We start from the raw sequence: 27,182 nt of genomic DNA on the forward strand, positions 1-27,182 counted from the left end.
CGCTTTGTCTGGTCCTGAGGGATGACTTCCTCGGCTCCCGCCCCGTTTCTGCGCCGCCTCCTCACTCCGCCCTCCGGCTGACCCTTCATCCTGCTCGGCCAGCCCGCCTGCCCGCCCCTGACCCCGCCCCCCCGGGATGGGCGGCCCCGCGGGCTTCCGAGACCTCCTCCGGAGGCCAGCAGCCGGCGCGCAATAGGCGCTGCGGCGGGAGGAGCGAGCGCACACCCGCGCCCTCGTCCTCGCAGCGCCCCCAGGGCAACCTCCGCTCTCCACAAACCCGGCGCCCGCTCCGCCGCCGGCCCATCGGCCCGCGCCGTCGCCGTGCCGGTCTAGCTCTCGCCGCCGTCTCCACGCCTCCCGCTCCGCCGACGTCACGCCGGGCGCCAACGCGCAGCTGCGAGCGCGGGGCGCGCGTCCCTTCCGGCTCGCCGTAGCAGGCGCCCCGCCGCTTCCTCCGGCCGGGCCCCGGATGTGTCGAGCGGAACGGCGCCGACTGGGCCTGGTCCCCAGCCCCAGCCCGACGTGGAGGAGCGCGGCCCAGACCCGGGGTAGGTGTGGGCGCGGCGGGGACGACGGGCCGGGGGTCTTATGGCCTGCGCCCCGGCCTCGGTTCCCCCTGGAGCCCCCCGGCGGGGGCCCGGCCGCCGGGGAGGGAGGCCCCGCGCGGCGCTGGCTGTGGGACGGGACGGGCTCGGCGCCGGGACCGGTCGGTCGTGAGGGGGGTCGGCGGCGGCCGGGGGCGCTACGGGCCCGCTGCGGGCCGGCCCGTTCCTCCCGGTGAGTGGGCCGTGGGGCCGCGGGGCGCCTCGCATTGTTTTTCGTGCGCGGGATTCAAGTCAGGTCTGTTGCGTTCTTTTGCTCTGGTGGTCCGGGTTCGATGCCCGACCCTCTCCGCAGCATGGGGATGGCGCGGCTTCGCTTCTTCGCGCGAGGTGTCCCGGGCAGGTGTGGGCAAAGGTGCCGAGGGAGAGTGACTTGTCAGACGCTTCGGCCAGGGAGCCCTGCGGCGCCGCGGCGTGCGGCCGCCTCCAGCCCCCCTCCCTCGCCCACTTGCAGCCCTCAGCTGGCTAAGGCTTGTCGCCCCCGGGGTCCTCGCGTTGCCCGCGCCCTCCGCCCGGAACAGCTTCCCGCAGAGATCTGCCGCCCGCATCTCTGCTCAGACGCCACCTCCTCAGCCGGAGAGGAATAACCTAGCGGCGGGCTGTAGTGCTCATCCCGGGCGTTATGGATGAGTTTTATTCTCTTCGCTTACTTGTATTTTCTGGTGATTTTTTTTTTTTTTTTTACCTGATATGTGCAATAAAATGGTTTTTGTAATTTTTTTTTTTTAGTGGAACCAATGAAATATAAATATGCTCTCTGAATGGTTGGAAAAAAATGTAAAAATACATCTTAAAACTCTAAATCATTCTACCACCCAAAGATAAGCACACTTAGCAGTTTCTTTGTGGCCCCTTGTTCTATTCATGTAATTTTTTTTTAATAATGGGGATTGTACAGTGTAATTCTATGTGCTTTTAAAAACATGTAGTTAGCATGATCAGGTGCCATGAAATCCTCTACAGTAGTTGCTGTTAGTGGGGTAGTATCAGTGAACCATTATCTACTTAATTTCTTGTGTTGGATCCACTCTTTCTTGCCTGTCCCAGGCCATGGCTTTAATATTCTTGTTTTGCCTTCAGTTTATCTTCTCTTCAGAGTATTCTCATCAACGTACAACCCCTCCGGCTACCGTTACTTTTTCTAGGGCTTAGCTTCCTTTTATACCAGAATTAGGAAGAATCGCGAGCTCCCTATCACCACTTCCTCCTCTTCTCATTTCTCTTGAACGTTGGTTCAACTAAGCTTTTGGTCCCACCTCGCCTCTGAAACAGCCCCTCTTGGGGTTAGGTGACACCATATTGCCAAGTCCCCCTGTTGGCAGCCTTTGACTGGGCCTCCCATGGCTTCCTTGAATCGCTGTCCCCTGGTGGCACTGGGACACAACTCTGTTGATTGTCCTTTTACCTTGATGGTTGCTCTCCTCAGCCTCCTTGCTGGTTCCTTCTCATCTCCCTAACTTATACAAAGTATAACGCCTCGGGGTGGTCCTCCCACCTCCTCTCTGGTCTGTACACTGGGTGATCTCATCCCGTGTCACGACTAGGTCACTTGTCAACACGCCCTGAATGTGTATCTCCTGGCAGGATCTTCCAAACAGCCACTTTTACATGTGTGAAACCTGCTTATACACTGCTGCGTCTCAGTCAGAGGCAGCTCCATTCTTCCTGTTGCTCAGGACAGAGCTCCTTGTGTGCTCTCTGCGTTCCTTCCGCGTTCCAAATTTGATCGGTCGGCACTTTAAAAATTGATCTCAAACCTGACTGCTTCTCACTGCCTTCTTGGTTACAGCTGTCATTTAAGCCCCCCGGGTCATCTCGCCTGGGTTATTCCAGTGACCTCCTCCCTGCTCTCTGCTCACCTGAGCTGAGCTGCTGTGCAGTTGACTCTCAGCACAGATTCAGGTGATGCACTGCTTTGTTCAGAGCCCTCCATGCTTTCTCATCTCCCTCAGAAAAAAAGCCAAAGTCCTTAAGGCAGTTTATGAGGCCCCTTGTGCCCAGGTCCCTGCTGCCCCTGTGACTTCATGTCCTGACCCCACTCCTTGTCACCTGGCTCCAGCCACACCCAGCTCAGGCCTGGACACGCATCGGCTCTGCCTGAAACATCAGGTCCCCACGTGCCACGGGTCTGCCTCTCACTGAGTTCTCTTTTCAGAAGTTCCCTCCTCAGAGAGGCTGCTGGATAACCCAGCACCTTGCCCACTTGCCCACATGCTCCATCCCTTACCCTGAGCTTTGCCACTGCACTGATGGTCTGGCACTTACTGCTTTGTTCATTGCCTTACTGCCCCCCATGGGGCAGGAGCTATGCTTTGTTCGCTCTCCTACACACAGTGCTTCAGATCGTGTCTGATGGCGTACGTGCTTAATAAACATTTGTTGAGTAAATAAGTTAATGGACACATTCTTTTCTAAAGCAGGTGGATTTGGTAGGGACCTAGGCACACAGGGGTAATTAAAAATTATAGGGGTTGCTGAGGAATAGACTTCGCATGCTATGAGTTAGAGGAGGGAAATTGGCTTTTCTAGTAGAGACTTAGGCACGGGGTGAGGTTTGGATTTCGTAGGTAGAAACAAAGAGAATTGAATTTGACTCCTGCAGTTGGAGATGGGCGCTCCGGAGGCCATTGAAGGAAGGGTTCAGTTGCTGGATCTTGCATTCAGGGGGCCCTGGGTGAAGTTGGACGTCCTGCACAGGCAGCGTGGTGTCCTTCACGTGGACCATTCACAGGGGCCGTCTGTCTTATGCCTTGAATTCTCTCGTTGGCATTCTGTCTGCACAGCGACCCGCACCCCCAGGGTCCCGCATTCCCCGTGTGGCGGCAGCGAGCGCCTGCAGGGCAAGCAGCTGACTGCGGCTGCGGCCTCACGTCTTGCCCTGGAGCCTGTTTCTGCTCCTCAGCCCCCTGGAGAGGCACTAAGTGCCCGCTGCCTCTAGGGATCAAGACCCTGGCCCTTAGACTTTTCTTCCGGGCAGAGCATCCTTTGGGCCTGTTATCTCAGCCCCGCCCCTTCTGTGTGTTTTGCTTTATTCTAACCAACAGAAATTTTTATCCTGTTTAGGCGCACTATTATATTGTAGAAATAAATTTTAAAAATCATTTTTGTTCTGAGTGGAAGGGAAGGTCTTTGCATATCCTCCCTTTGCTGTTTTACTTAGCTTTTTTTTTTTTTTTAATGTACGTTTAATAGTATTCGCTTTTTGGAGTAGAATTCAGAGAATTTTGACAAATGTGTAATTTCCATGACAGTTGGGGTACAAAACAATTCATTCCCTCCCAGCAGTTCCCTTGTGCTGCCACTCTGTAGTCAACTCTTTCCCCAGCCCTTGGCAGCCTCTGACCCCTGAGTGTGTGTTTTCTGTTTTTTTCAGGATGTCAGCTAAAGGAACTCACACAGCGTGGAGCCTTTTGAGTCTGGCTTCTTCCACTGAGCGTAATGCATTTGAGATTCATCCAGGTTGCTGCATGTACCGAGAATGTTTCTTTTTGTGGAGTCGTATAGTAGTCCACGGTGTGGATGGACCACGGTTTATCCATTCACTCGTTGAAGGACATTTGGATTCTTGCCAGCCTTTTAGTACAAGTAATGAATGAACGATTCACGTTGCATTAGAGTCGGACAGGACAGAAGTGCCCCAAGCGTGATGAGGTTCCTCTTGGCTCTTTCTCCTCGTCCTTGACTTCCCCAAACTGACTGATTTGGTATCCATTTCTTTCTTTATTTTTAAATTAAAAAAAAAATTTTTTTTTCTTTTTTGGCCATGCCACGTGGCTTGCAGGGTGTTAAGTTTCCCGACCAGGGATTGAACCCAGACCCTCAGCAGTGAAAGCACCGAATCCTAACCTCTGGACCACTGGGGAATTCCCTTGTATGCATTTCTTTTCAAAGTGTATTCTTGTAAACAGCGTATAGTTGAGTCTTATTTTCTTAATCTAGATTGCGACTTTAAGATTTTTATTTGATATTTGGTCTACTTAATTTTTTATTTTTTTAATTAATAGCTACTTTATTTATTTATTTTATTTATTTTTGGCTGTGTTGGGTCTTCATTTTGTGCGAGGGCTTTCTCTAGTTGCGGCAAGTGGGGGCCACTCTTCATCGCGGTGTGTGGGCCTTTCACTATCGCGGCCCCTCCCGTTGCGGGGCACAGGCTCCAGACGCGCAGGCTCAGTAGTTGTGGCTCACGGGCCCAGTTGCTCCGCGGCATGTGGGATCTTCCCAGACCAGGGCTCGAACCTGTGTCCCCTGCATTAGCAGGCAGATTCTCAACCACTGCGCCACCAGGGAAGCCCTAATTTTTTTAATATAAATTTATTTTACTTATTTTTGGCTGCGTTGGGTCTTCATTGCTGCACGCAGGCTTTCTCTAGTTGCGGCGAGCGGGGAATACTCTTGGATGTGGTGCGAGGGCTTCTCATTGCGGTGGCTTCTCTTGTTGCGGAGCCCGGGCTCTAGGTGCGCAGGCTTCAGTAGTTGTGGCACATGGGCTTAGTAGTTGTGGCGCACGGGCTTAGTTGCTACACGGCATGTGGGATCTTCGTTCCCAGACCAGGGCTCGAACCTGTGTCCCCTGCATTGGCAGGCAGATTCTTAACCACTGTGCCACCAGGGAAGCCTCTATTTAATTTTTAAATAAACACTTTGGAATAACTTTAGATGTACAGAAAATTTGCAAAAATAGGTTTCTTTCTATAGATTAGAAGCTACATTCTCTGTGAGGGTGATATCTCCCACAAGGGGATCAGAATTGGTTCTTGAGAGGAAGGTGAGAAATAATTAAGTATGACAGTGGTTTGTGGCATCCCAAAGGGTCATAGTACTTCACAGATATACAGTATAGCTATGGTTTACAACTTCATGGGGGACGATTGGGAGAGAAATGCCTAAATAGGCTTCTTAGGGGGACAGTGGGGAAAAAAAGGTTGAGATATAGCAGCAGAATAATGAATTGGGCGTTTGTAGCTTTATTCGCTGGTGTTTAAGGAAGCACTTCTTCAGTTTGTCTTGAATGTTCCTCTCAAGCTGAGATAGATCCCACCTGGTGTAGTACAGGGGGCGCTGGCCCATCGGGTTAAGGACCCACCACCAACACCATGATTTTAATCAGAAGGGACGTTGGGGACGTGAAGTCTGGGCTTCGGTTTCCACTGCAGCCCCAGAGAGGTCAGGCCTCTGTAGTAGCACATGGTGTAATGCACCCTAGACAGTTTTAAAACTCAGTTTAGTCCATTTTATATCTTTTGGAACTTACGTATTTTAGGAACTACTATGGAACCTTCATAACCTGCTCTGAGGTAGGAGAAGAATGAATGTTTTGTTAGCCAATAGGACTTCTGTTAAGTGACATCTGGTGTTACCATCTTAATAGATGCTAACATTTTACTATGAAAAATTTCAAAGATACACAAAGATTGAAAGAATTTTACAGTAAACACCTAGATACCCACCACCTAGTTTTCTATTATTAACATTTTACTGACCTGCTTTATCACACATCCATGTATCCATCCATCTTTTAAAAAATTTGGGGGAGCAATTCAAGATGAGTGAAAGCATTGTTTTTAATGTGTTTAATTTAAGCCTTTTTTTTACTTCCTCTGGCAGAGGCAGTTGGTCCATTTTTGGGGTGTCTATCAAGTTACTTAGGGCAGCACAAAGACAACTTATAAAAAGCCCTTGAATACAGGTTACCAGGGAGTAGAGGGCAGAGAGCATTCTCCGCAGAGGGAAGTTCTGGAGGATGGCAGTGCTTTTTCAGGAAAAGAGGGCGGTTTCATGTGGCTAGACGTGGGGTGTCTGGGGGTGAAGGTCCTCGTGGTGTAGCTGCCACCGCTCTGCTGATGGGGGTCAGTCTCCATCCCCGCCTGGGCTCCCCCTGAATCGCTTTCTCACAAAACTGAGATGTGGTCGTGGTGCCTGGAGCTCGCGGACCTCAGACTCCCCCGGCCGACGCTGCCTGCGTTTCAGCCCCGCAGAGGCCTGCGCTGTGTGGCGACGTGGCCCCTGCGGTGCCCTGAGTGGCGCCCGTCACCCTGGCCTTTCTTAACCCGCCTGTGCCTGTCACTAGGCCTCCAGCCTTAACTCTGCTGGTTTTCGAGAGTGTGAGTGTGTGTGCAGCAGCATCTCTGTTTGAGGAGAGCCCCAGGTTGAAAGGAGAAGCTTTACTTAGTCTCGGATTTGTTTGTATCGTTGACTTGACTTTGAAATACAAATGGTGTTAAACGACGGCATGAGTTTATTTTTTTCAAAGATGGAGATGAGACAGCTGAGAACCACTGTCCTAAAGTTTCCTAACCTTTCTCTCTGTCTTCCGTCACCACCCCCGGCGAGGCTGTGTACATTGCTGCTTGTTCTGCAGAGCTCTCTGCCCCCAGTTTTCCTCCCCTCCGCCAGGATGTCATTGTTTTCAGGCCATTTCAGGAGACAGGAAATGTGTTTTAAGGAAAAACCATGAGTTGATACTGACTCCCTGTTCTTATCCAGCATCATGGAGTTGATCCGTGCCTTCCTTCCCCGTTCCGTTGGTGATTATGTTGTCCTTTCCAGAGTTAGATTTGCTTCTGTTTGCGTTCAGTTTTAGGGAGTTCTTCATCCCTATTGATTTAATTTTGCTTTTTGAACATGTAACACTTCAACATGATTCTAAAAGTCAAAATGATATGAGATGGTGTACTCAGAAGTGCCCCTTCCTTTGCTGTCCTGCCAGTCTGCTTGCACCCACCCCCTTCATTTCTGGCGTATTCTTGCTGAGTTCCTTTTTTGCAAAAGTAAGCAGGTATTTATGGGGTGTTATTGCTTCCAGACTCTTTAGTGGACATAACTAGGAAATATATTTAAAAAATATATGTATATATACAGATATGTATGTATCTGCTTATTTTTATTGGAATATAATTAACATACAACATTATATTAGCTTTAGGTGTCCATCATAATGATTTGACATTTGTGTACATTGCAAAATGGTCACCACAATAAGTCTAGTTACCATCTGTCGTCATACAGAGCTACAATTTTTTTTTCTTGTGATGAGAATTTTCAAGATTTACTCTCTCCGGGCTTCCCTGGTGGTACAGTGGTTAAGAAACTGCCTGCCAATGCAGGGGACACGGGTTCGAGCCCTGGTCCGGGAAGATCCCACATGCCGCAGAGCAACTGAGCCCGTGCGCCACAACTACTGAGCCTGCGCTCTAGAGCCCGCGAGCCACAACTACTGAAGCCCACGTGCCTAGAGCCTGTGCTCCGCAACAAGAGAAGCCAGCGCAATGAGAAGCCCACGCACTGCAACGAAGAGTAGCCCCCGCTCGCCGCAACTAGAGAAAGTCCGCGCGCAGCAGCGAAGACCCAACACAGCCAAAAATAAATAAATAAAATTAAAGAAAAAAAAGATTTACTCTCAGCAATTTTTGAATATGCAGCACAATATTACTGACTACAGTTCCCAAGCTCTACCTCCCCAGGACTTATTTATTTTATAACTGGAAGTTTGTACCTTTTGATCCCCTTTAACCCACCTCGCCTACCACCCAACCCCCACTGCAACCACCAATTTGTTCTCTGTATCTGTGAGTTTTGTTTAGATTTCACATACAAGTGAAATCATACAGTATTTATTTTTCTTCGTCTGACTTATTTCACTTAACATAATACCCTCAAGTTCCATCCATGTTGTTGCAGATGGCAGGATTTCATTCTTTTTTATGGCTGAGTAATGTTCCATTGTATATATCTCTATATCTGTCTCTTTTATATTTCACATTTTCTTTATCCATTCATTTACTGATGGGCACTTAGGTTGCTTCTGTATCTTGGCTATTGTAAATAATGGTGCATATGAACATAGGGGTACATATAGCTTTTCAAATTAGTGTTTTTGTTTTCTTCAGATACAGTGGAATTGCTGGTAATAGAATTGTCATATGGTAGTTCTATTTTTAATTTTTTTTGAGGAACCTCCATACTGTTTTCCATAGTGGCTGCACCAGTTTACATTCCCACCAACAGTGCATGAGGGTTCCCTTTTCTCCGCATCTTTGCCAACATTTGTCATTTGTGGTCTTTTTGATAATAGGTATGAGGTGTGAGGTGATACCTCGTGGTTTCGATTTGTCTTTCAGGTGTGAAGTGATATCTCGTGGTTTTGATTTGCATTTGCCTGATGATTAGTGATGTTGAGCATCTTTTCATGTATCTGTTGGCCATCTGTTTCTTCTTTGGAAAAATGGCTGTTCGGATCCTCTGTCCATTTTTCAATTGGATTGTTTGTTTCTTTGTTATTGAGCTGCATGAGTTCTTTATATATTTTGGATGTTAACTCCTTATATATGATTTGCAAATGTTTTCTTCCATTCTTCCTATAAAAAGATTGCCTTTTTATTTTGTTGACGGTTTTCTTTGTTGCACAGAGCTTTTAAGTTTGATGTCTCCCGTTTGTTTATTTTTGCTTTTGTTGCCATTGCCTTTGGAGTCAGATCCAAAAAAAAAAAAAAAATCTCCAAGAGAGATGTCAAGAAGCTTAACCACCTGTGTTTTCTTCTAGGAGTTTTATGGTCTCTGGTCATACATTCAAGTCATTAATCCATTTTGAATTAATTTTTGTATATGGTGTAAGATAGTGGTCCAGTTTTATTTTTTTGCATGTGGCTGTTCAGTTCTCCCAACACCATTTATTGAAGAGACTGTTTCTTTCCCATTGTATTTTCTTACCTCCTTTGTCATAAATTAATTGACCATATATGTGTGGGTTTATTTTTGGACCCTCCGTTCTGTTCCATTGATCTGTGGGTTTGTTTTTATGCCAATACCATACTGTTGTGACTACTAAAGCTCTGTAATATAGTTTGAAATCAGGGAGCTTGGTGCCTCTAGCGTTGTTCTTCTTTCTCAAGATTACTTTGGCTTTTCATGATCTTTTGTGGTTCCATACAAATTTTTAGATTGTTTGTTCTATTTCTGTGAAAAATACCTTTGGGATTTTGATAGGGATTGCATTGAATCTGTAGATTGCTTTAGGTAGTATGGACATTTTAACAATATTAATCCTTCTAGTCTCAGAGCACAGGATATCTTTCCATTTACTTGTGTCATCTTCAGTTTCTTTCCTCAGTGTCTTACAGTTCTTAGTGTACAGGTCTTTTACCTCCTTGGCCAGAAAATTCCTAAGTATTTTATTCTTTCTGATGCAATTGTAAATGGGTTTTTTTCTTAACTTCTCTAATAATTCTTAGTATATGAAAATCTAACAGATTTTTGCATATTGATTTTGTATCCTGCAACTTTACTGAATTCATTTATTAACTGTAACAGGTTTTTGGTGGAGTCTTGAGGGTTTTCTATACATCATATCGTGTCACCTGCAGATGGTGACAGTTTTACTTCTTTTTGATCTTGGATGCCTTTTATTCCTTTTCCCTGTCTAATTGCTCTGGCTAGGGCTTCCAAAAGTGTGTTGAATAAAAATGGCAAGAGGGGGCATCCTTGTCTTGTCCTGATATGAAAGGAAATGCTTTCAGCTTCTCACTGTCGAGTGTGATGTAGCTGTGGGCTTGTCATATGTGGTCTTTATTACGTTGAGGTATGTTCCCTCTATACCCACTTTGTTAAGAGTTTTTATTCTAAATGGATGTTGAATTTTGTCACATGCTTTTTCTGCATCTATTGAGATGATCATATGATTTTTATCCTTCATTTTGTTAATGTAGTGTAACACGTTGATTGATTTGCTGATGTTGAACCATCCTTGCATCTCTGGAATAAGTCCCAGTTGATCATGGTGTATTGCCCTTTTAATGTATTGTTGAATTCAGTTTGCTGATATTTTGTTGAGGATTTTTGCATCTGTGTTCATCAGGGATGTTAACCTGTAATTTCTTTTTTGGTGGTGTCCTCATCTGGTTTTGGTATCGGTAATGCTGGCCTTGTAAAATGAATTTGGGAGTGTTGCCTCCTTTTCATTTTTTTGGAAGAGTTTGGGAAGGTTAGGCATTAAATCGTTTTTGAATGTTTGGTAGAATTCATCAGTGACGCCGTGTGGTCCTGGACTTTTGTTTGTTGGAATGTATCTGTTTGTTTGTTTGTTTGTTTGTTTATTTATTTATTTATGGCTATGTTGGGTCTTCGTTGCTGTGCGCGGGCTTTCTCTAGTTGCAGCGAGTGGGGGCTACTCTTCGTTGCCGTGCGCGGGCTTCTCATTGTGGTGGCTTCTCTTGTTGTGGAGGACGGGCTCTGGGCGCGCGGGCTTCAGTAGTTGTGGCTCGCAGGCTCTAGAGCGCAGGCTCAGTAGTTGTGGTGCACGGGCTTAGTTGCTCTGCGGCATGTGGGATCTTCCCGGAGCAGGACTCGAACCGTGTCCCTGCATTCTTTTTTTACAAAAATAAACAGATAAGGCTTCCCTTGTGGCACAGTGGTTAAGAATCCGCCTGCCAATGCAGTTGATGTGGGTTCGAATCCTGGTCCAGGAAGATCCCACCTGCCATGGAGCATCTAAGCCCATGCACCACAACTACTGAGCCTGTGCTCTAGAGCCTGTGAGCCACAACTTCTGAGCCCATGTGCCACAACTACTGAAGCCCACATGCTCTAGGGCCCGCGTGCTGCAAATATTGAAGCCCGCACGCTTAGAGCCCATGCTCTGCAACAAGAGAAGCCACTGCAGTGAGAAACCCGTGCACCGCAATGAAGACCCAACGCAGCCAAATAAAAATAAAAATAAATGAATGAGTGAATGCAGGAAAGGAATGTCTCTGTCCTTCCATTAATTAGTCCATCTGTTTGTCTTTCTTTTCCCCTTTCTTATACAAAGTTATTTCCCCATATATAGTCTTTTACACTTGGTTTATTTGATTTAGCAGTATGCGTTCTGGAAATTGCTTTATACCAGTTCATGGAGATCTTCCTCATTCTTTTGTACAGCTACATCGTACTCCATTAAGTGAATGTCCTGTAATATAGTCAACTGGTCTCTGAAATATTATGGACGTGCAGTTTATTTCCGGTATTTTGCGTTTACAAATAATGCCGTAGTGAATAAACATTGTGCTTGTGTGTTTTCATTTTGGAGGTGGATATTCATGGTGAATGTGTAGTGGGACTGCTGGGTCGAAGAGTAAGAGCATGTGTAGTTTCGTCTTTTTTTGGCTGTGCTGGGTCTTTGTTGCGGTGTACAGGCTCTTCGTTGTGGCGCGTGGGCGTCTCTAGTTGTGGCGTGCGGGCTCAGTAGTTGTGGCGTGAGGGCTTAGTTGCCCTGCGGCATGTGGGATCTTCGTTCCCCGACCAGGAATCAAACCCACGTCGCCTGCATTGGAAGGCGGATTCTTAACCAGTGGACCACGAGGGAAGTCCTGAGCATGTGTAGTTTTAGTTTTGGTTAAATGGTGCTAGGTCCCTTTGTAGGGTTGTACAGCTTAACATCCCACAGCAGAGTTGAGAGGGCCTGGTTCCCACAGTCTCACCAACAGATTGTGTTGTCTGGCTTTTGAATTTTGTTAGGCTGATGAGAAATGATGTTTCAGCTTAGTTTTAATTCATGTTTCTTTCATTATGAGTGATGGGTTTACAAGTGAATGTGCTTGAAAAATTGAGCTTCAAGTCTTACCTTGGAGTTTTACTTTGTTTTACTGATTTTTGCAATGGAAAATCCCGTTTCATAAATATAGTCTAGGCGTTAGTGAATTGAATCAGGCATTTGGTTCGTTACTTGTGAGCAACCTTGTAGAGAGATAGTCACAGTGTTTTGGTGGGTTTTGATGTTAGTCAGGAAGGCCAAGCCTGGGTTCTGGTTGATGCTGGTGATTGTGTTAGGAAGTTGTGGAGCTGGCCTTATTTCTGGCAGGCCAGACCTCCTCTGGTTTCTGCCTCTGCATATCTTCATGGCCCGTGAGGGGCTCTTTGATGCAGATGCTGCGCATTGGACGTGGGGGCTTCCTCCCTTTCAGAAATGGCCCTCTTGATGGTCCAGTATAGAAACGCTTCTCCACTCTAACAGCAGTGTTCCCTGGGTGGTGAACGGTGCCTGGCCCTTGGCTTTGGTGTGGGGAGGCGCGTTGACTGTGGTGATGAGTGCAGTGAGCCTGGCGGCCTGGAGCTTCTGCTCAGCTCCCGCTTCTTGTTGCCGGGTGGGATGTGGCCCAGTGTGGCCAGTACTTGGATTTTTCTAATGAATGAAGCTGACAACTTGCGTTTTTTTGGTGAAATCTCCTGGTTTAAAAATATCAATTGAAATGAATCCAAACAGCAGATGACATCATACAGACTAAAACCGTGTCTTCGGTCTGCATAGAGCCAGGGCGGCCATGATTGCCAGCATCTCCTTCCGAGCGACTTGCGGACTCCCCACTCAGTGTGGTGTAATGGCCCTCTGACCCCTGGCTCTGTCTGTCTCCTCGGCCTTGGTCTTCAGCACACTAATATTCTAGCACTTTCCCCTCCTCTGCTTTTCCCCTGCTCGCTCCTTTACTCACCAAGCACCTACCAGGTATCTCTCATATGCCAGGCACTGTTCTGGATGCTGGTGGTTCATCAATGAGCCCAGTCAGACAGCCCTCCCTTACACTACACGCTGTTGTGCTTGGCCAAAGACGTTTCTTTTAATGTGTACAGAGAGAGCTAGAAATATGTACATGCCCATATATGTATTGTCATGTCGAGATTTTAAAAACGTGTATACATATATATGCTACACATATGTTTGGCTTTACTCAAGTTATATAATTTAAGTACGTACAAGCGTTTCCTCATTCTTTTAGTGGCTGCCTCTAAGGGGTGGTTATACCAAATTTTGTTAAAAGTTCCCTATAGGTGAGCATTTACATTGTTTGAAATTTGACAGTATAAATAATATTATAATGAACATCTTTGGACAACTGTATATTTGTGTGAGTAGATCCCTAGAAGTGGAGTTCCTTGATCAGTGTACATTAAAATTGTGATAGGTAATGCCGCGTTACCCTCCAGAAAGCTATAGCTGTGCTTTACTTCCCTCATTTGTGTATGGCGGGTTCACCATTTCCTAGCAGCCTTACTAAACCTGAATATTATCAGTCTTTTGATCTTCACTAACCTGTCAAACAACAAATAATTGTCTCACTTTATTTCACATTTTGTTATTAATGACGTTAAGCATTTTTGATGTTTATCTGTCACTTGAATTTCTTGTAGAATTTCTGGTTTATAGCCTCTTTTCTTGGGTTGTTTGGCTCTTTTTGATTTGTGGGAATTCTTAAGGAGGGATAACCTTTTGTCATATAGGCTTCAAATATTATTTATCAATCTCACTTTTTTATTGTATTTTTCTTCTTTAGTAAGGTTGTTAGTTGTTAATGCTTTTTAAAAATAAATATTGTTTCTAGGTTTCACGCCATGTTTAGGAAACTCTTCATCACTGCAGGATTATAAAGATATTCTCATATGTTTTAAAATATTTTTATGGTTTGATTTTTCCCCCCTTGAGTAATTTTTGTGAATGGTGTGAGGTGCAGGGGTGGGCGGGGCTCGGGGTAGATATGACTTTTATTTTTCTAAATGGATCGATCTAAGAAAGTTTGGATTTTAATTCTCTAGCTTCGGGACTTCCCTGGCTGTCCAGTCGTTAAGACTCCGCACTTCCAGTGCTTTCACTGCAGGGCGTGCAGGTTCGATCCCTGGTTAGGGAACTAAGATCCCACATGCCGCAAAGAGCAGCCAAACTATAAATAAAAAAATAAATAAATGATAAAAAAATAATTCTTTAGCCTTACAGAAAGCTGTTATGAACTTTAGTAATGCTTTAAAAAGACTTCTTATTTTAAAAATCTCAACAAGTCAGAGAGTTTTAAAAATAGCATCTGTCTGTGAGAGGCCTTTTTCTCTTTGGTCTGCAGCTCTTGGTGAGGCACGGATCTGTGGGCCCCACGAAACCCTGAGAGGCTCACCGGGTGGACCATTGCTGGAGGCGGCAGGGAGGCAGGGACACATATGTCAGCGGGGTCTTGTGTCTCAAGGCAGAGAACTGCGGGGGTTTGTGCGATGGGCTGGAATGGAGGGTGTGGAGTCTTTTCTATGACAAAGTGTTTTCTTTTTTTTTTAATTGAAATATAGTTGGTGTACAATATTGTGTTAGTTCCAGGTGTACTAATGATTTGACATGTGCGCACATTATGAAGCGGTCACCGTGATGAGTCTAGTAGCCATCTGTCCCCATACAAAGTTTTATTACAGTGTCACTGACCATATTCCTTATGCTGCACCTTACATCGCATGACTTACTTCTATAACTGGAGGTTTGTACCACCTAATTCCCTTCACCCATTTCACCCACCTCTCATCCCCTCCCTTCTGGCAACCACCTGTTTGGTCTCTGTATCTGTGAGTCTGTTTTCATGTGTTGTTTTCTTTATGTGCTGGATCAGCCAAGATATGCCTGGCTCTTGCAGCTAGCAGGTGCGCCCCAGGCGCTGCTCCGTCCAGCACAGGGCGGAGTGCCCGCCACGTGTTCCCTGCTCCCTCGGGGCCTCATCTCTGTGCTCCTGTGAACTGCCAAGCAGGACCGAGTCCGTGTGGCAAACAGCATGCCCCTGTCTTTGCCAAAGCGTGTCACGTGACCACCCCGTCCAGGGCTGGGAAATGCACACCAGTGTTGTGACTGGCGGGAGAATCGGAGTGTTCGGTGAAGAGCACTAATGACTGTGGCACAAGCCAGTTAAGGACAAATTTGGGAAGCACAGAAAGGTAGCAGGGAAACATCAAAGTGTGCTCTGTCACATATTCAGTATTAATACTGTTTTGCATAGGTGTTTCAAAATTTATTGATATTTATCGTTGGGCATGCCACCTTTCTGCTACAAATAACATTTCAGTGAACATCCTTGTATATTGAACACAGCTCTGATTTTTTTCTTAGGCTGATCTAGAGGTCGGATTATTGGGTCAGAAGACGTGAATGTGCTAAGACTCTTATACCTACTGCCAAATTGCCCTCTGGAGTTTCCACTTGAAAATATTCCCAGACACTATTTGTGGCTTCTGTCCTCCCTTCACTCCCATCATGTTCTGTCTGTTCCTTCTGCCCTGAGTTCATGCTCGTGTGTCCAGGCCCTGATCCACCCTCCTCCTTGTTCCCTTCTCCTCACTCTCCATCCAGCCCGGGAGCTACTGACGTAGCAGAATACCCAAAGCGGGAGCCTGGCCGGAGGGCCGGATCCGTCCGGGGAGATGAGGGAGATGGGTTTGGGAAGGGAGCAAGGCTCATGACCTGAGCTCCCTGCTCGTTGAGGGGGAAGAAGAGGCTTCCCAATCCCTAGCTGCCTGGACTCTGCACCGAAAGAGAAGCTGGGGAGGGAGGCCTTGGGGGGCTGGGAGCACTCCCAGGCCTCAGCGGGGGGTGAGGGGGTGGGAGCAGCTGCTATCGGGACCCAGTCTCCCGAGCCCTTCCCCCCTCACTCTTTCCAGTTCTGACCTGGGGACCCCTGCCCTACACAAGGATGGGGCCCAGGTAGGTGTTTCTTAGGGTGGCATCTTCCCGACACCAGATGTGCCCCGTGTGACGTCAGCATCGCCCTGAGTGAGCAGCAGCCGCACAGACGGCGCCAGCCCCGCGTGGCCCCGGTGGGCACCGCTCGCAGTGGTCTGAGGGCTCGTCCCCGCTCCTTGCAGGTGGTGGCGGTGCGCTGACGCGGCCCGCCGATCTCGGCCTGCTCCCGGGTGGTGTCCTCCTCAAACCATGAGCCAAAGAGCCTGCGGCAGCTGCTGGCGGACCTTACAGTTAGCAGCATCGCCGCCACCAATTCGGGAGTTGTTTTGCCGTTGATGGTGGCTTTGCTTTCCACCGGGTCACCTGTACCACGTTTGGGGGGATGCTGTTTTAGATAAGCGGTTTCTTTACATTATAGTTGATAGGGTTTGTTTCTCCAACCTGACTGTAAGCTCACTGAAGTCAGGAAACTTTTTAAAAAGTCGAGGAGCAGTTTACAGTTCTTTGAATTTGAACGAACACATTCTTGTAACCATCGTCCCAAATCAAGTGTCCAACCAGTTCCACACCCCCAAGTTCCCTCCTGCCTTCTCAGCTCCTCCCCCACCTGCAGCCTGGCAGGGTCTGTCTAATCTGTCCCTGTGGTCTTGCCTGTTCCAGAATGTCTTGTCATGTCAGTGGCCTGCAGTCCGTGGTCCTTGCGTCTGGCCGTGCTCCTTGGCGTCCTCGTGGTATGGGTGTGTCTGTAGCTCGACCTTTACGTTGCTGAGGCGGCTGCGTTGTGTGGCTCTTGCAGGTGTTTTATTCCTTCGCCAGGTGAAGGTCAGTATTTATGTTTCCGTGTGTCTCAGTAGATAGTTTTTTAATTTATATTTTTAACAGAGTAGTGGTTAAGTTGTACAATTAGTATGCTACTTTTTCACTTAATAATATATCTGAAAAACTTTTCCATGTTTATAACATAGTCTCCATCTAGAGCTTGAACATTGGATATTTCTGGTTACACTTCTTTTTACTTTTACTGTATTATTCTGTAATAAATATTTTATGCATAATTTTAAAAAATTGGCAGGTGAATTTCCTTAGTGATTCCCAGAGGTTGGATTAGTAGGTCAAAGGTAATGGGACCTGCTTCCCCACCGTTGTCGCCCACCCTGTTACGCACGTTCTGAGCTCTGAGCCCTCTGAGATCTGCTCTGTCTCCCTCCACATTTTTTCAACAGGTCAGTCAGTCATCACAACGTATTTCCCCCCGTAATTCTTACCTTCTCCCTGGTTTTGTAAATTATTATATGTGAGAGAGTTTCTTTCTGGCCTTTGTTCTCTCTTATTGATCATCTTTGGTATTCTGGGAATGTATTTTAAGGAAATAATCCGAAATATGTCCTAATGTGTTTGTTTATTCTTATTATTCTATTTTTGTGTCTGTTCTACACTAATCTTCCTCATAATGCTTGTTTAAAAAGATCAGGAACAAAAGCTCTTTTTTAAAAATTGATTTATTGATTGATTGATTGATTGGGCTGCGCCGGGTCTTAGTTGCGGCATGCATGTGGGATCCAGTTCCCTGACCAGAGATCGAACCCAGGCCCCCTGCATTGGGAGCACAGAGTCTTAACCACTGGACCACGAGGGAAGTCCCAGAAGCTCGTCTTGAAAGCAGTCAGCATGCCTCAGAGTCCTGCGCCCTTGAGTGTCCCACAGCTCACGGTTCCCACCCACGGTGCTGGGCTCTCTGCTGCCGGCGAGGGTGGGAGAGGGCTCCTGGGTGGATCATTAAGGCTATGGTCCTGATTTCCCGTTCGGATGTGTTGGCTGCAGCTTCCCCGTGGTCTTTAGACTCTATCTTCAGAGACAGTCATCAGGGCAGAGAGTGCCTTCTCCTGCTAGTCTAAGCAGGCACTGATCTTTATGTTTCCTCAGCCTTTACTTGTGCACCCATGGGTTCTGTAGCTTTTGATTTCATATATATGTGTGTTTCAGCCAGGGGCCTGGGACTGTGGGAGCATTCATACAAATGTGTATTTCCACTTTTTCAGTCTTGTAACTTTTGGTTTATAATGTTTTTCATCCCTTGTCCGTTTTCTCAATGAAATAATAATGATGCCCTGAAGAGGAAAGGATGCTCCTGCTTGTCTTGCGGGGAGGGGTGGAAAGAACACCAAGAAATGGGGAGCTAGGTGTGTCAGTGAAGACTTGAGAATTGTAAACGGTGGGAGGGTATTTCTGACCCAGCCAGCGGGGAGCAGACAGGCTGCGGTTGTCGTCCTGTTCCCAGTGGGGTTCGCCCCCTTGCGGAGGTGAACTGCATCGAGGCTCTAGCCCGGTGTGACTTGGGAGCAGTCTCCCTGCCTCACCTCAGAAGTAGCCTCCTCCCGCTCCGTCCTCTGCTTTCTCCCGTCCTTTCTCACCGTCCTGTCCCCTCTCCCACCCCCTTTCCTAGTCCGCGGCCCTCAGCACTCTTGGGGCCATGAGCCCCTTTAAAGCCGTGTCCCAGCTCCCAGAGAGTTGGTGGACCCCTGACGGGGACTCTCCCGCCCTGGCCGCTCCCTTCTCTCCTTCTCTCTGAGGTTTTCTTCGGAGATCCCCGCCACCCCCGGGTGAGCTCCTCGAGAGGGCTGAGGTGCGAGGCCGGCACCAGGCCTGGGCCTCTCCCCCAGGAGCGCAGAGTCTGACCCGGGATGGGGGCTCTGTGTGTTCACACTCAAGTAACCGGGGGGTGTTTGCAGGGGCGTCGCACAGATGCTCATGAGAACTGCTGGCTGGTGAGGGGCGGTTCTGTTCTGATGACATGTGATGGTGGCACGTGTGGGAGCCACTGGTGGCCTCCTGGGCGCCGTTCCTCCACTGGGAGAGACGGGCGGACTGCCCCAGCACGTGGCGGCACGGAGTAGGGCCGCCGGCCGCAGAATAGCCTCCCAGGAAGAAACATGCCTGTCGCGAGCGCCAGCACCAGGTTCAGATCCCGCTGGCCTTGAGCAAGTGATTGCTAGTTAGCTTCCTCGAGAGCTGGTTGGGACCACCCACCTGCTCCTGCCAGGCCATGTCCTGGCCCCAGGCACAGCAGTGACCCAGAAGGCCCCATCCCTCCTCTGTGCTGAAGGAGATGGTCTCCAGTGCCATCTCGTCGGGGCTCGATGACAGTAAGACAGTGGTTTGTATCAGGTGCTGGTGGGAACGTCCCTTCAGGGCATCTGTCCAGTGCTGCTAAATGGTACTCAGGATAAGTAGTGATCAGATGGTTATGTTTGCCTTTAAGTAACTTGATTTTAACTTTGGTTTTTCAGGAGAGCATCAAGTTGGATACAAAAGGAGGGCGACCATGCACCATGGCAGCGGCCCTCAGAACGTCCAGCACCAGCTGCAGAGGTCCAGGGCCTTCGCCGGCAGCGAAGGAGAAGAGCAGCAGGCCCGTCCCAACCCCCCGCAGTCCCCCGCCACGCCCTTTGCGCCGGCGGCGAGCCCGTCCGCGCCCCAGTCCCCCGGTTACCAAGTTCAGCAGCTGATGAACCGCAGCCCCGTGGCTGGGCAGAGCGTGAACATCGCCCTTCAGAATGTGGGGCCGGTGGTGGGAGGGAACCCCCAGATCACACTGGCCCCTCTGCCGCTGCCCAGCCCCGCTTCTCCGGGATTCCAGTTCAGTGCGCAGCAGAGGCGGTTTGAGCACGGGTCTCCATCGTACATCCAGGTCACCTCGCCGCCGTCCCAGCAGGTGCAGACGCAGAGCCCTGCCCAGCCCAGCGCCGGGCCGGGACCGGGCCTGCAGAGCGTGCGGGCGGGCGCCCCGGGCCCCGGCCTGGGCCTGTGCAGCAGCAGTCCCACCGGGGGCTTCGTGGACGCCAGTGTGCTGGTGAGACAGATCAGCCTGAGCCCGTCCAGTGGCGGCCACTTCGTGTTCCAGGAGGGCTCGGGCCTGGCGCAGATGGCCCCGGGCGCCCAGGTTCAGCTGCAGCACCCGGGGGCGCCCATCACGGTCAGAGAACGGAGACTCTCGCAGCCCCACGCGCAGTCGGGGGGCACCGTCCACCACCTGGGACCTCAGAGCCCCGCGGCCGCAGGCGGGGCCGGCCTGCAGCCCCTGTCCAGCCCCGGCCCCATCACCACGACGAGCTTGCCGCCCCAGATCAGCAGCATCATCCAGGGGCAGCTGATCCAGCAGCAGCAGGCGCTGCAGGGGCCTCCGCTGACCAGGCCTCTGCTCCCCGGCGTCGGGGTCGGGGGGACTTCGGCGTTTGGGATGACGTCCCCACCGCCCCCCACCAGCCCTTCCAGGACCGCAGCGCCCCCAGGCCTCTCCAGCCTTCCTGTCCCATCTGCGGGGAGCGCGGGGATAAGAAAGGCTCCCAGGAAACTGGAAGAGATCCCCCCGGCCTCCCAGGAGCTGGCTCAGATGAGGAAGCAGTGCCTGGACTACCACTGCAGGGAGATGGAGGCTCTGAAGGCGGCCTTCAGGGAGTGCTTGATCGAGCTGTTCTTCCTGCAGCACCTTCAGGGAAACATGATGGATTTCTTAGCTTTTAAGAAGAAGCACTATGCCCCGTTACAGGCTTACCTTAGGCAGAATGATTTGGACCTGGAGGAAGAGGAGGAAGAGGAGGAGGAGGAGGAGGAAGAGAAGTCGGAGGTTATCAATGATGAGGTGAGAAGCAGCGGTTTAATCATTAGCGGGCCGTGCTACTTGGGTTTGCGTCTAGGCAACCGTAAATTAAAAGTAATCTCTGAGCCTGGGGTGTTGATAAGATGCAGTTTCATAAGGATTTGATCCAGGAGTAAAATGGAAGGTGGATTTGCTTTTCCTTCATGGAAGGAAAGAGCTGCTCTAGTTGGGAGGACGGTGCAGAGTGGTGCTGTGAGTATTGCCGGTTCACTTAGAACAGGGATGCTTCCCCGGTTTGGGGAACTAACCTGGCCTGACCCAGCTTTCCCCTGTGCTCTGCTGGGTGTGTGGAGATTGGCCAGCCCCGAAGGGCCTGCAGAAGCCAGGGGTGTGGGCACCTTCCCGCTGGTTGCCCAGGTTTCACATTTTACTTACGTAGGTCCACCCATTGGGATTCTCGACACCATGAATGTCATTTTTAAAGAAGGGATTTGAATCACTAGCTTGTTACAGTATATCAGTTGTGATTTAAATCACTAGATACATTTATAAGGTATCTTCATGATTAAAATATGGTTATTATGGCAAAGCAACTGAGAATTTTTTCAATTTTTAGATGTAGTCTTAGATTTGAGATCATGTATTTAACTCACACTGTTGCACATAGCTACTGAATGGTATTTAAGATAGAATCTTTTTTAGATAGTGAACTTTTTGGGTGCCTGGAATGGGTGCTTAATAAATTCCCCAATTGGGATTCTCAGTACCTTAGTGGTTCCTAAGATCCCTTTATCGGTACTTCCTAAAAAGCAAGCTGATGAGACAGGGCGACAGTGAGGTGCACCGGGATGCACTGTATTTGTGCCTTTGTGTCGTGTACTGTGCACTGTGTTGGTGGAGCTTATTATGTTTTTTGATATAGCTAAGATAATGTAAATCTCTGTCAGTTCTTCTGCAAAGAAATCAGCCTTTGATGAACAAAAGCTGGCCTCTTTGCTCATCTCCTCATTGATATTTATTATGTGTGGCTTTGCCATTTGGTGTTTTCTTTAACACCCTTTCCAGGATGAACCATTTTTATTTTCTAAAAGGTTTGTATGATTTCTTTTTTGAGGATTTCACCTCTGTTGCCATGAAATAGTGAAATTCAGTTCTCTTTATGTTTGTACACCAATGTTGTCTGTAGGCTCAATCCCCCGTATCTGTCATTGCCATTCTGACCTGCACGTAGTAGGCCAGGGTGTAAACTGCCTATGAGGTTGTCAGGGCTTTGCTACTTGAAGACGGTCCGCCATTCCCATTTTTAAAGTTTGAAGTTGCAGAATCTAAGGACATTGCACTTGTGACTTAAATTGGAGTTTCTGCAAGATTTGCAGTTGAGTTAGGGTATTATAAATCTTTCATAAATCAGTTGTGTCCTTTTACAGGATTTGATGCAAAAACATTCCATTTTTAAACACCAGACATCAGTGAGCTATCAGCAATAAAATTCTAACAAAATTTTGAGCAGTCTTAAAAATTATGTTGCCTTTTTTTCTCAAAATATTTCCTCTCAGGTAAAGGTTGTGACAGGAAAGGATGGGCAGACTGGTACTCCTGTTGCTATAGCAACCCAGCTTCCTCCAAATGTTTCTGCTGCTTTTTCATCCCAGCAGCAACCATTTCAGGTACTTTTCGATGGTTCTAAAATGTAGTCTCATCCGAAACTTTTCCTTCATCCAGATATTTTAACCTTCAATTTACTATTTGCTCTTCAGCATTTTTTTCCAGAGCCCATTCCTTACTTTAAAAAAGTAAAAAAGTCTTCCTGCATATAAAATTATACAACTAAATTGCATGAGTAAATGACAACACAGACCTTAATGCGTTATTTTTTGTGTGTATTGACCTGTAACGCAGTAGTAGCTTCGGCATGCATGTCATCTGATACCTACAGTCCTGTTGAACGTGTGCCCAGGAGTCCTTGTGTGCTGTGTTTTAAATGTTGGTTCTTTCTTGTGTCTTCTATCTGTATCTTTGAGAACAGTGCAAACAGAAGAAAAAAAAAGATTACACAGATGATAACTGGATATTTTCTGTAGCTAGAAGAAACACTGAAATGAAACACACTTCTAAGATACCAGGACCTTAGGCTTCTAAATGGATGTTAATTGAATGCAAGCTGATTATTTTTAATTTTTTGAAAATTAAATCACTCAATGTTACATTAATAAATGCCAAGAACCTAAAAGTACAGGTCAGATTCTAGTCGTTTTGGAGTAGATTGTGCTAGGTTCTGAAAGCAGTTGAATCTTGTGGTGATATGTTTTTAAATTTTTTTTAATTTTTAATTTTGGTATAATTTCAAACGTATATAAAAGTTGCAATAACAGTACAAAGAACACCCCTTATATCCTCTACCCAAATTCACCAGTTGTTAACTTTTTCCCCATTTGCATTATTTTCATTCTCTCTCTTTTATATGTACACACATACACATTTCCCCCAAACTATTCGAGAGTAAATTGCAGACATCATATCACACTTGCATCCCTAAGTCCTTCAGCATATGGTATCAGGTACGAGTGTTACCTCACCTAACCACGGTATAACAATCAATTCTGGAAATTTTACAGTAACTTTTACTATGATTAAGCCACAGCTCATGTGCAAATTTTGTCTCGTGTTCCGGTGACATCCCTTGTATAGTTGTTTTTCTCCCAGTCTGGGATCACCCATTGTGTTTAGTTGCCATGCCTCTCTGGTCTTCTTTAATGTGGACAAACTCCTCACTCTTTCATGCCTTCACATTTTTGAGAAGTGTAGGTCAGTTATTTTGTAGAATGTCGTTTGACATGGGCCACTAATTCTGTCCTCTATTGACGAGTCTTGCTGGAGTCAGCTGTCACGTTAAAGATTGCAAAGTGGATTTTCTAACTCCATTATTCCTTCTGCATTCGTTAGCTGGCGTTCTACTGAAATGATGAGCCTTCTTTTTTCTTCCATTACGTATATTCACATACGGATTCTTATTTTAATCAGTGCGTTTTCATATGTCATTAACGGTATTTATTTGTTTATTTAAATTTATTTAATTCAGTAAAGTTTATTCTTTTTGGTCTATAGTTCTGTGAGTTTTGTCAAATGCCTAGAGTTGTGTAACCACCACCACCCAAGAAACAGAGGAGTTCTGTCATCCCCCCAGATGTTCCTCGTGCCACATCTTTGTCATCAAATTTTCTCCCTGCCTTAACCTTTGTTCTCTGTCTATGATTTTGCCTTTTCCAGAATAAAATATAAATGGAATTATACAATATAGTATATGCATGCTGCCTTTTCAGTCTGGCTTCTTTCAGTTAGCATAATGCATTTGCGATTCATCCACGTTGTTGAATTTGCCAATTGTTCCCTTTTTTGGTGAGCAGTATTCCATTGTATGAATGTTCCCCAGTTTGTTTAGCCATTCACCCTTTGAAGGACGTTGGGTTGTTTCCAGTTGTTGGCATACCTAGGAGACAGGTTTCTGGGTTGTTATTAAGCGTACATTCAGTTTGATATGCAACTGCCAAACTTTCCGCAGTGGCTGTTCCGTTTCACATTCCCACCAGCAGTGATTGAGAGTTCCTTTTGTCTGCATCCTCCCCACTACTTGTTCTTGTCAGTTTTCTTCTGTAGTTATTCTAATATGTATGCAGTGGTTTTAACTTGTATATCTCTAAAGATTAATGATGTTGAACAACTCTTCATGTGTTCATTTCCCATTTGTATATCTTCTTTGGTGAAGTATCTATTCATTTCCTTCACCATTTTTTTTTCCATTCAGTCATTTGCTTTATTGTTGCATTTGAGAATTCTTTATATAATTTGGATATAAGCTTTTTGTCAGATATAAATTTGCAAATATTTTTCTGTCATTCTGTGCTGTATCTTTTTCTTCTTTTATATTGTTTTTTACAGAGCAGAAGTTCTGAATTTTGATGTGGTCTCTTTTATCATTTTTTTTTCTTTTATGGATTGTGCTTTTGATATATAAGAACTCTTTGCTCAACCCAAGGTCACAAAAATTTCCTCTAATTTTTTTTTTTTTTAGAAGTTGTATAGTTTTATGTTTTACATTTAGGTCTGTGATCCATTTTGAGTAAAGTATTGTATAACATGCAAGCATCAGTAGAAGTTTATTTCTTCGTATATTGACGGCCAGTTAGTTGAGCACTGTTTCTTAAAACGACTGTTTTGTATCTGCTGAATTGACTTTGCATCATTGCCAGAAATCAGTTGATCCTGTCTGTATGGGTCTGTTTCTAGGCTCTCTTCTCTTCCTTTGATCTCTGTGTCTATCTTTTTGCTTAATGCCACACTGTCTTTACTACTGTATCTTTGTAGTAAGTCCTGAAATCAGTTAGTGTGAGTTCTTCAACTTTGTTCTTTTCCAGAATTGTTTTGGTCATTCTGGTTCCTTTCACTTTTCATATACATTTTGGAATCAGCTTGTCGATATCCATAGAACATGCTGCTAGGATTTTGATTGGGATTACGTTGACTCTATTGACCTGTTTGGGGTGAAGTAATATCTGGACAACGTTGAGTCTTCCAGGCTAGGAACGTGGTATATTCTCCATTTATTTTTGTCTTCTTTGATTTCTTTCATCAGTATTTTGTAGTTTTCAGCATGCAAATTCTATGTATATTTTGTTAGACTTATATCCAGCTCTTCCAATTTTTCTGTGGTGCTATAGATGGTACTTAAATTTAAAATTTTTTTTCTAGTTGTTCATTGCAAGTATATAGGAATACAGTTGATTATGCAACCTTGCTAAACTCATTTATTAGTTTTAGGAGCTTTTTTGTAGATTCCATGGGATTTTCTACCTAGAGAATCATGTCTGCAAAGAAAGCAAGATTTATATTTTCTTTTCCTATCTGTATGCCTTTTATTTCTTTTTCTTGCCGTATTTGCACTGGCAATGGCATGGACTGGCGTGGACTTCCACTGTGATGCTGAATAGGAGTGATAAGAACAGACATTCTTACCTTCTGGGTCTTAGGGGGAAAGCATTTAGTCTTTCACCATTGAGTATGATGTTAGCTGTAGATTTTGTAGCTGTCCTTTATCAGGTTAAGGAAATTCCTTTATTCCCAGTATTTATCATGAATGGATGTTGAATTTTGTCAAATACTATTTGCTGCATCTACTCACATAATCATCTGATTTTTCTTTTTTGGTCTGTAAAAGTGGTGAATTATATCATATTAAGGTATAATTTGTAGGCAGGGAATGCACAGATCTTAAATGTTAGAATTTGTTGAGTTTGACAAGTGCCCGTGTAACCCATACACGTGTCAGGGTGTCCACTTCCATCAAGTCTCCTCATGCCCTGCCAGTCATCCGCTACCCAGCCCCCCTGCCCCGGTTTGTTACTATTTATTCTACTATTACTGTTTATTTTGATGTTCAAATTATCTGTAATTTGACCAATGGGAACCCTTTCAGGCGGGCTCTAGTATACTTTTGACACATCCCTGTCACTCTCTAAGTACTTCCTTACATTCTGGCACAAAATGTTTAAAGTTTATCTTGCACATGCCTTGATTCAGTCCAGGAATCAGTCATTTCTCCAAGGAACCGGGTTCTTTTTGGTGGGGAATAATAATTTGAACCCAATATTTAGGTGTTCTTGTAATGAATTTGATACAACTGAAGATAAAATTTCTTGAATTGGAAATTGTCAGAAAATTTATTAGTGGGACAAATTTCCTGTTAGTGCTTAGAGGAATGTAATACATCAGTGCGTTTATAGACCACGTTAATAAATATTTGCATGAGAACTGTGGGACAGTGGAGGGCAGGGAGTGCCTGTAAACTTAGGTGCATGGTCTCCACAGTGACACAAATTAAACCCTCTGATTTACTGTCATACTCACCAGATTGCCAGAAATTAAATTGGACAGAATCTGTTGATTTAGGTCTATGAGATTCTTACCCACTGTTGATCGGGAGTGTAGCATGGAAACATTTCACATGATCTGGAAAAGGTGAGTGTGGGTAGGCCCTTTTGATCCAAACAGCATGCTCTAAAGGTGTTCTTGTGTTTGTGTGCCAGAAAACACATCTCATAATGTTCCCAGCAGCATCGTTTCTTCTAATAACCCCAAACCGGAAAGAAGCATAATGTCCGTCAGCAGTAGAACAGATCAGTGGGTCGTGCACATTCATACAGAGGAATACTAATAGTAATCAGTAGTGAAAATGAGTGAGTCGGTGTGGGCGGGTCTCAGCAGCGCCCTGTGGAACAGAAGGGGTTACGGGAGAGCCCAGCTGCAGCATTCCTTCAGGTAAAGTTCACTAGGAAGCAAAACCGAACACAGCGTAGCGTGGAGCTAAGCCTGTAGGTGATGGCACCAGGGGAGAATGTTCACACACGGTTCAGGTGGGGAGGAGGATGCCTTCAGAGTGCGTGGGGTCTCCAGGGCGTGCGTAACAGTTTATTCTTAAGCCTCGGGATGAGTACATGGGTGATTGCTTTATCATTACTTTTTAAACTTATAAGTTTTTCTA

General features: G+C 46.4%; 1 protein-coding gene across 11 annotated transcripts in view; it reads left to right on the forward strand.

The window, feature by feature from the left end:
• Positions 1–187: 187 nt before the first annotated feature.
• Positions 188–27,182, forward strand: part of EP400 (E1A binding protein p400) — a 111,525-nt gene continuing 84,530 nt past the window's right edge. For 5 of the 11 annotated variants that reach the window (XM_061170183.1, XM_061170187.1, XM_061170188.1 and 2 more), the window contains exons 1-3: positions 188–548; positions 19,338–20,689; positions 22,204–22,314. In XM_061170183.1, the coding sequence (XP_061026166.1) occupies positions 470–548; positions 19,338–20,689; positions 22,204–22,314 (1,542 nt within the window). In that variant the 5' untranslated portion in view covers positions 188–469. Of the gene's footprint in view, positions 549–16,710; positions 16,873–19,337; positions 20,690–22,203; positions 22,315–27,182 lie in introns of all 11 variants that reach the window. The other 6 variants (XM_061170184.1, XM_061170192.1, XM_061170185.1 and 3 more) reach the window with 3 other exon arrangements.

This window comes from Eubalaena glacialis, chromosome 15 (assembly GCF_028564815.1).
Source record: "Eubalaena glacialis isolate mEubGla1 chromosome 15, mEubGla1.1.hap2.+ XY, whole genome shotgun sequence".
Lineage (NCBI taxonomy): Eukaryota > Metazoa > Chordata > Mammalia > Artiodactyla > Balaenidae > Eubalaena > Eubalaena glacialis.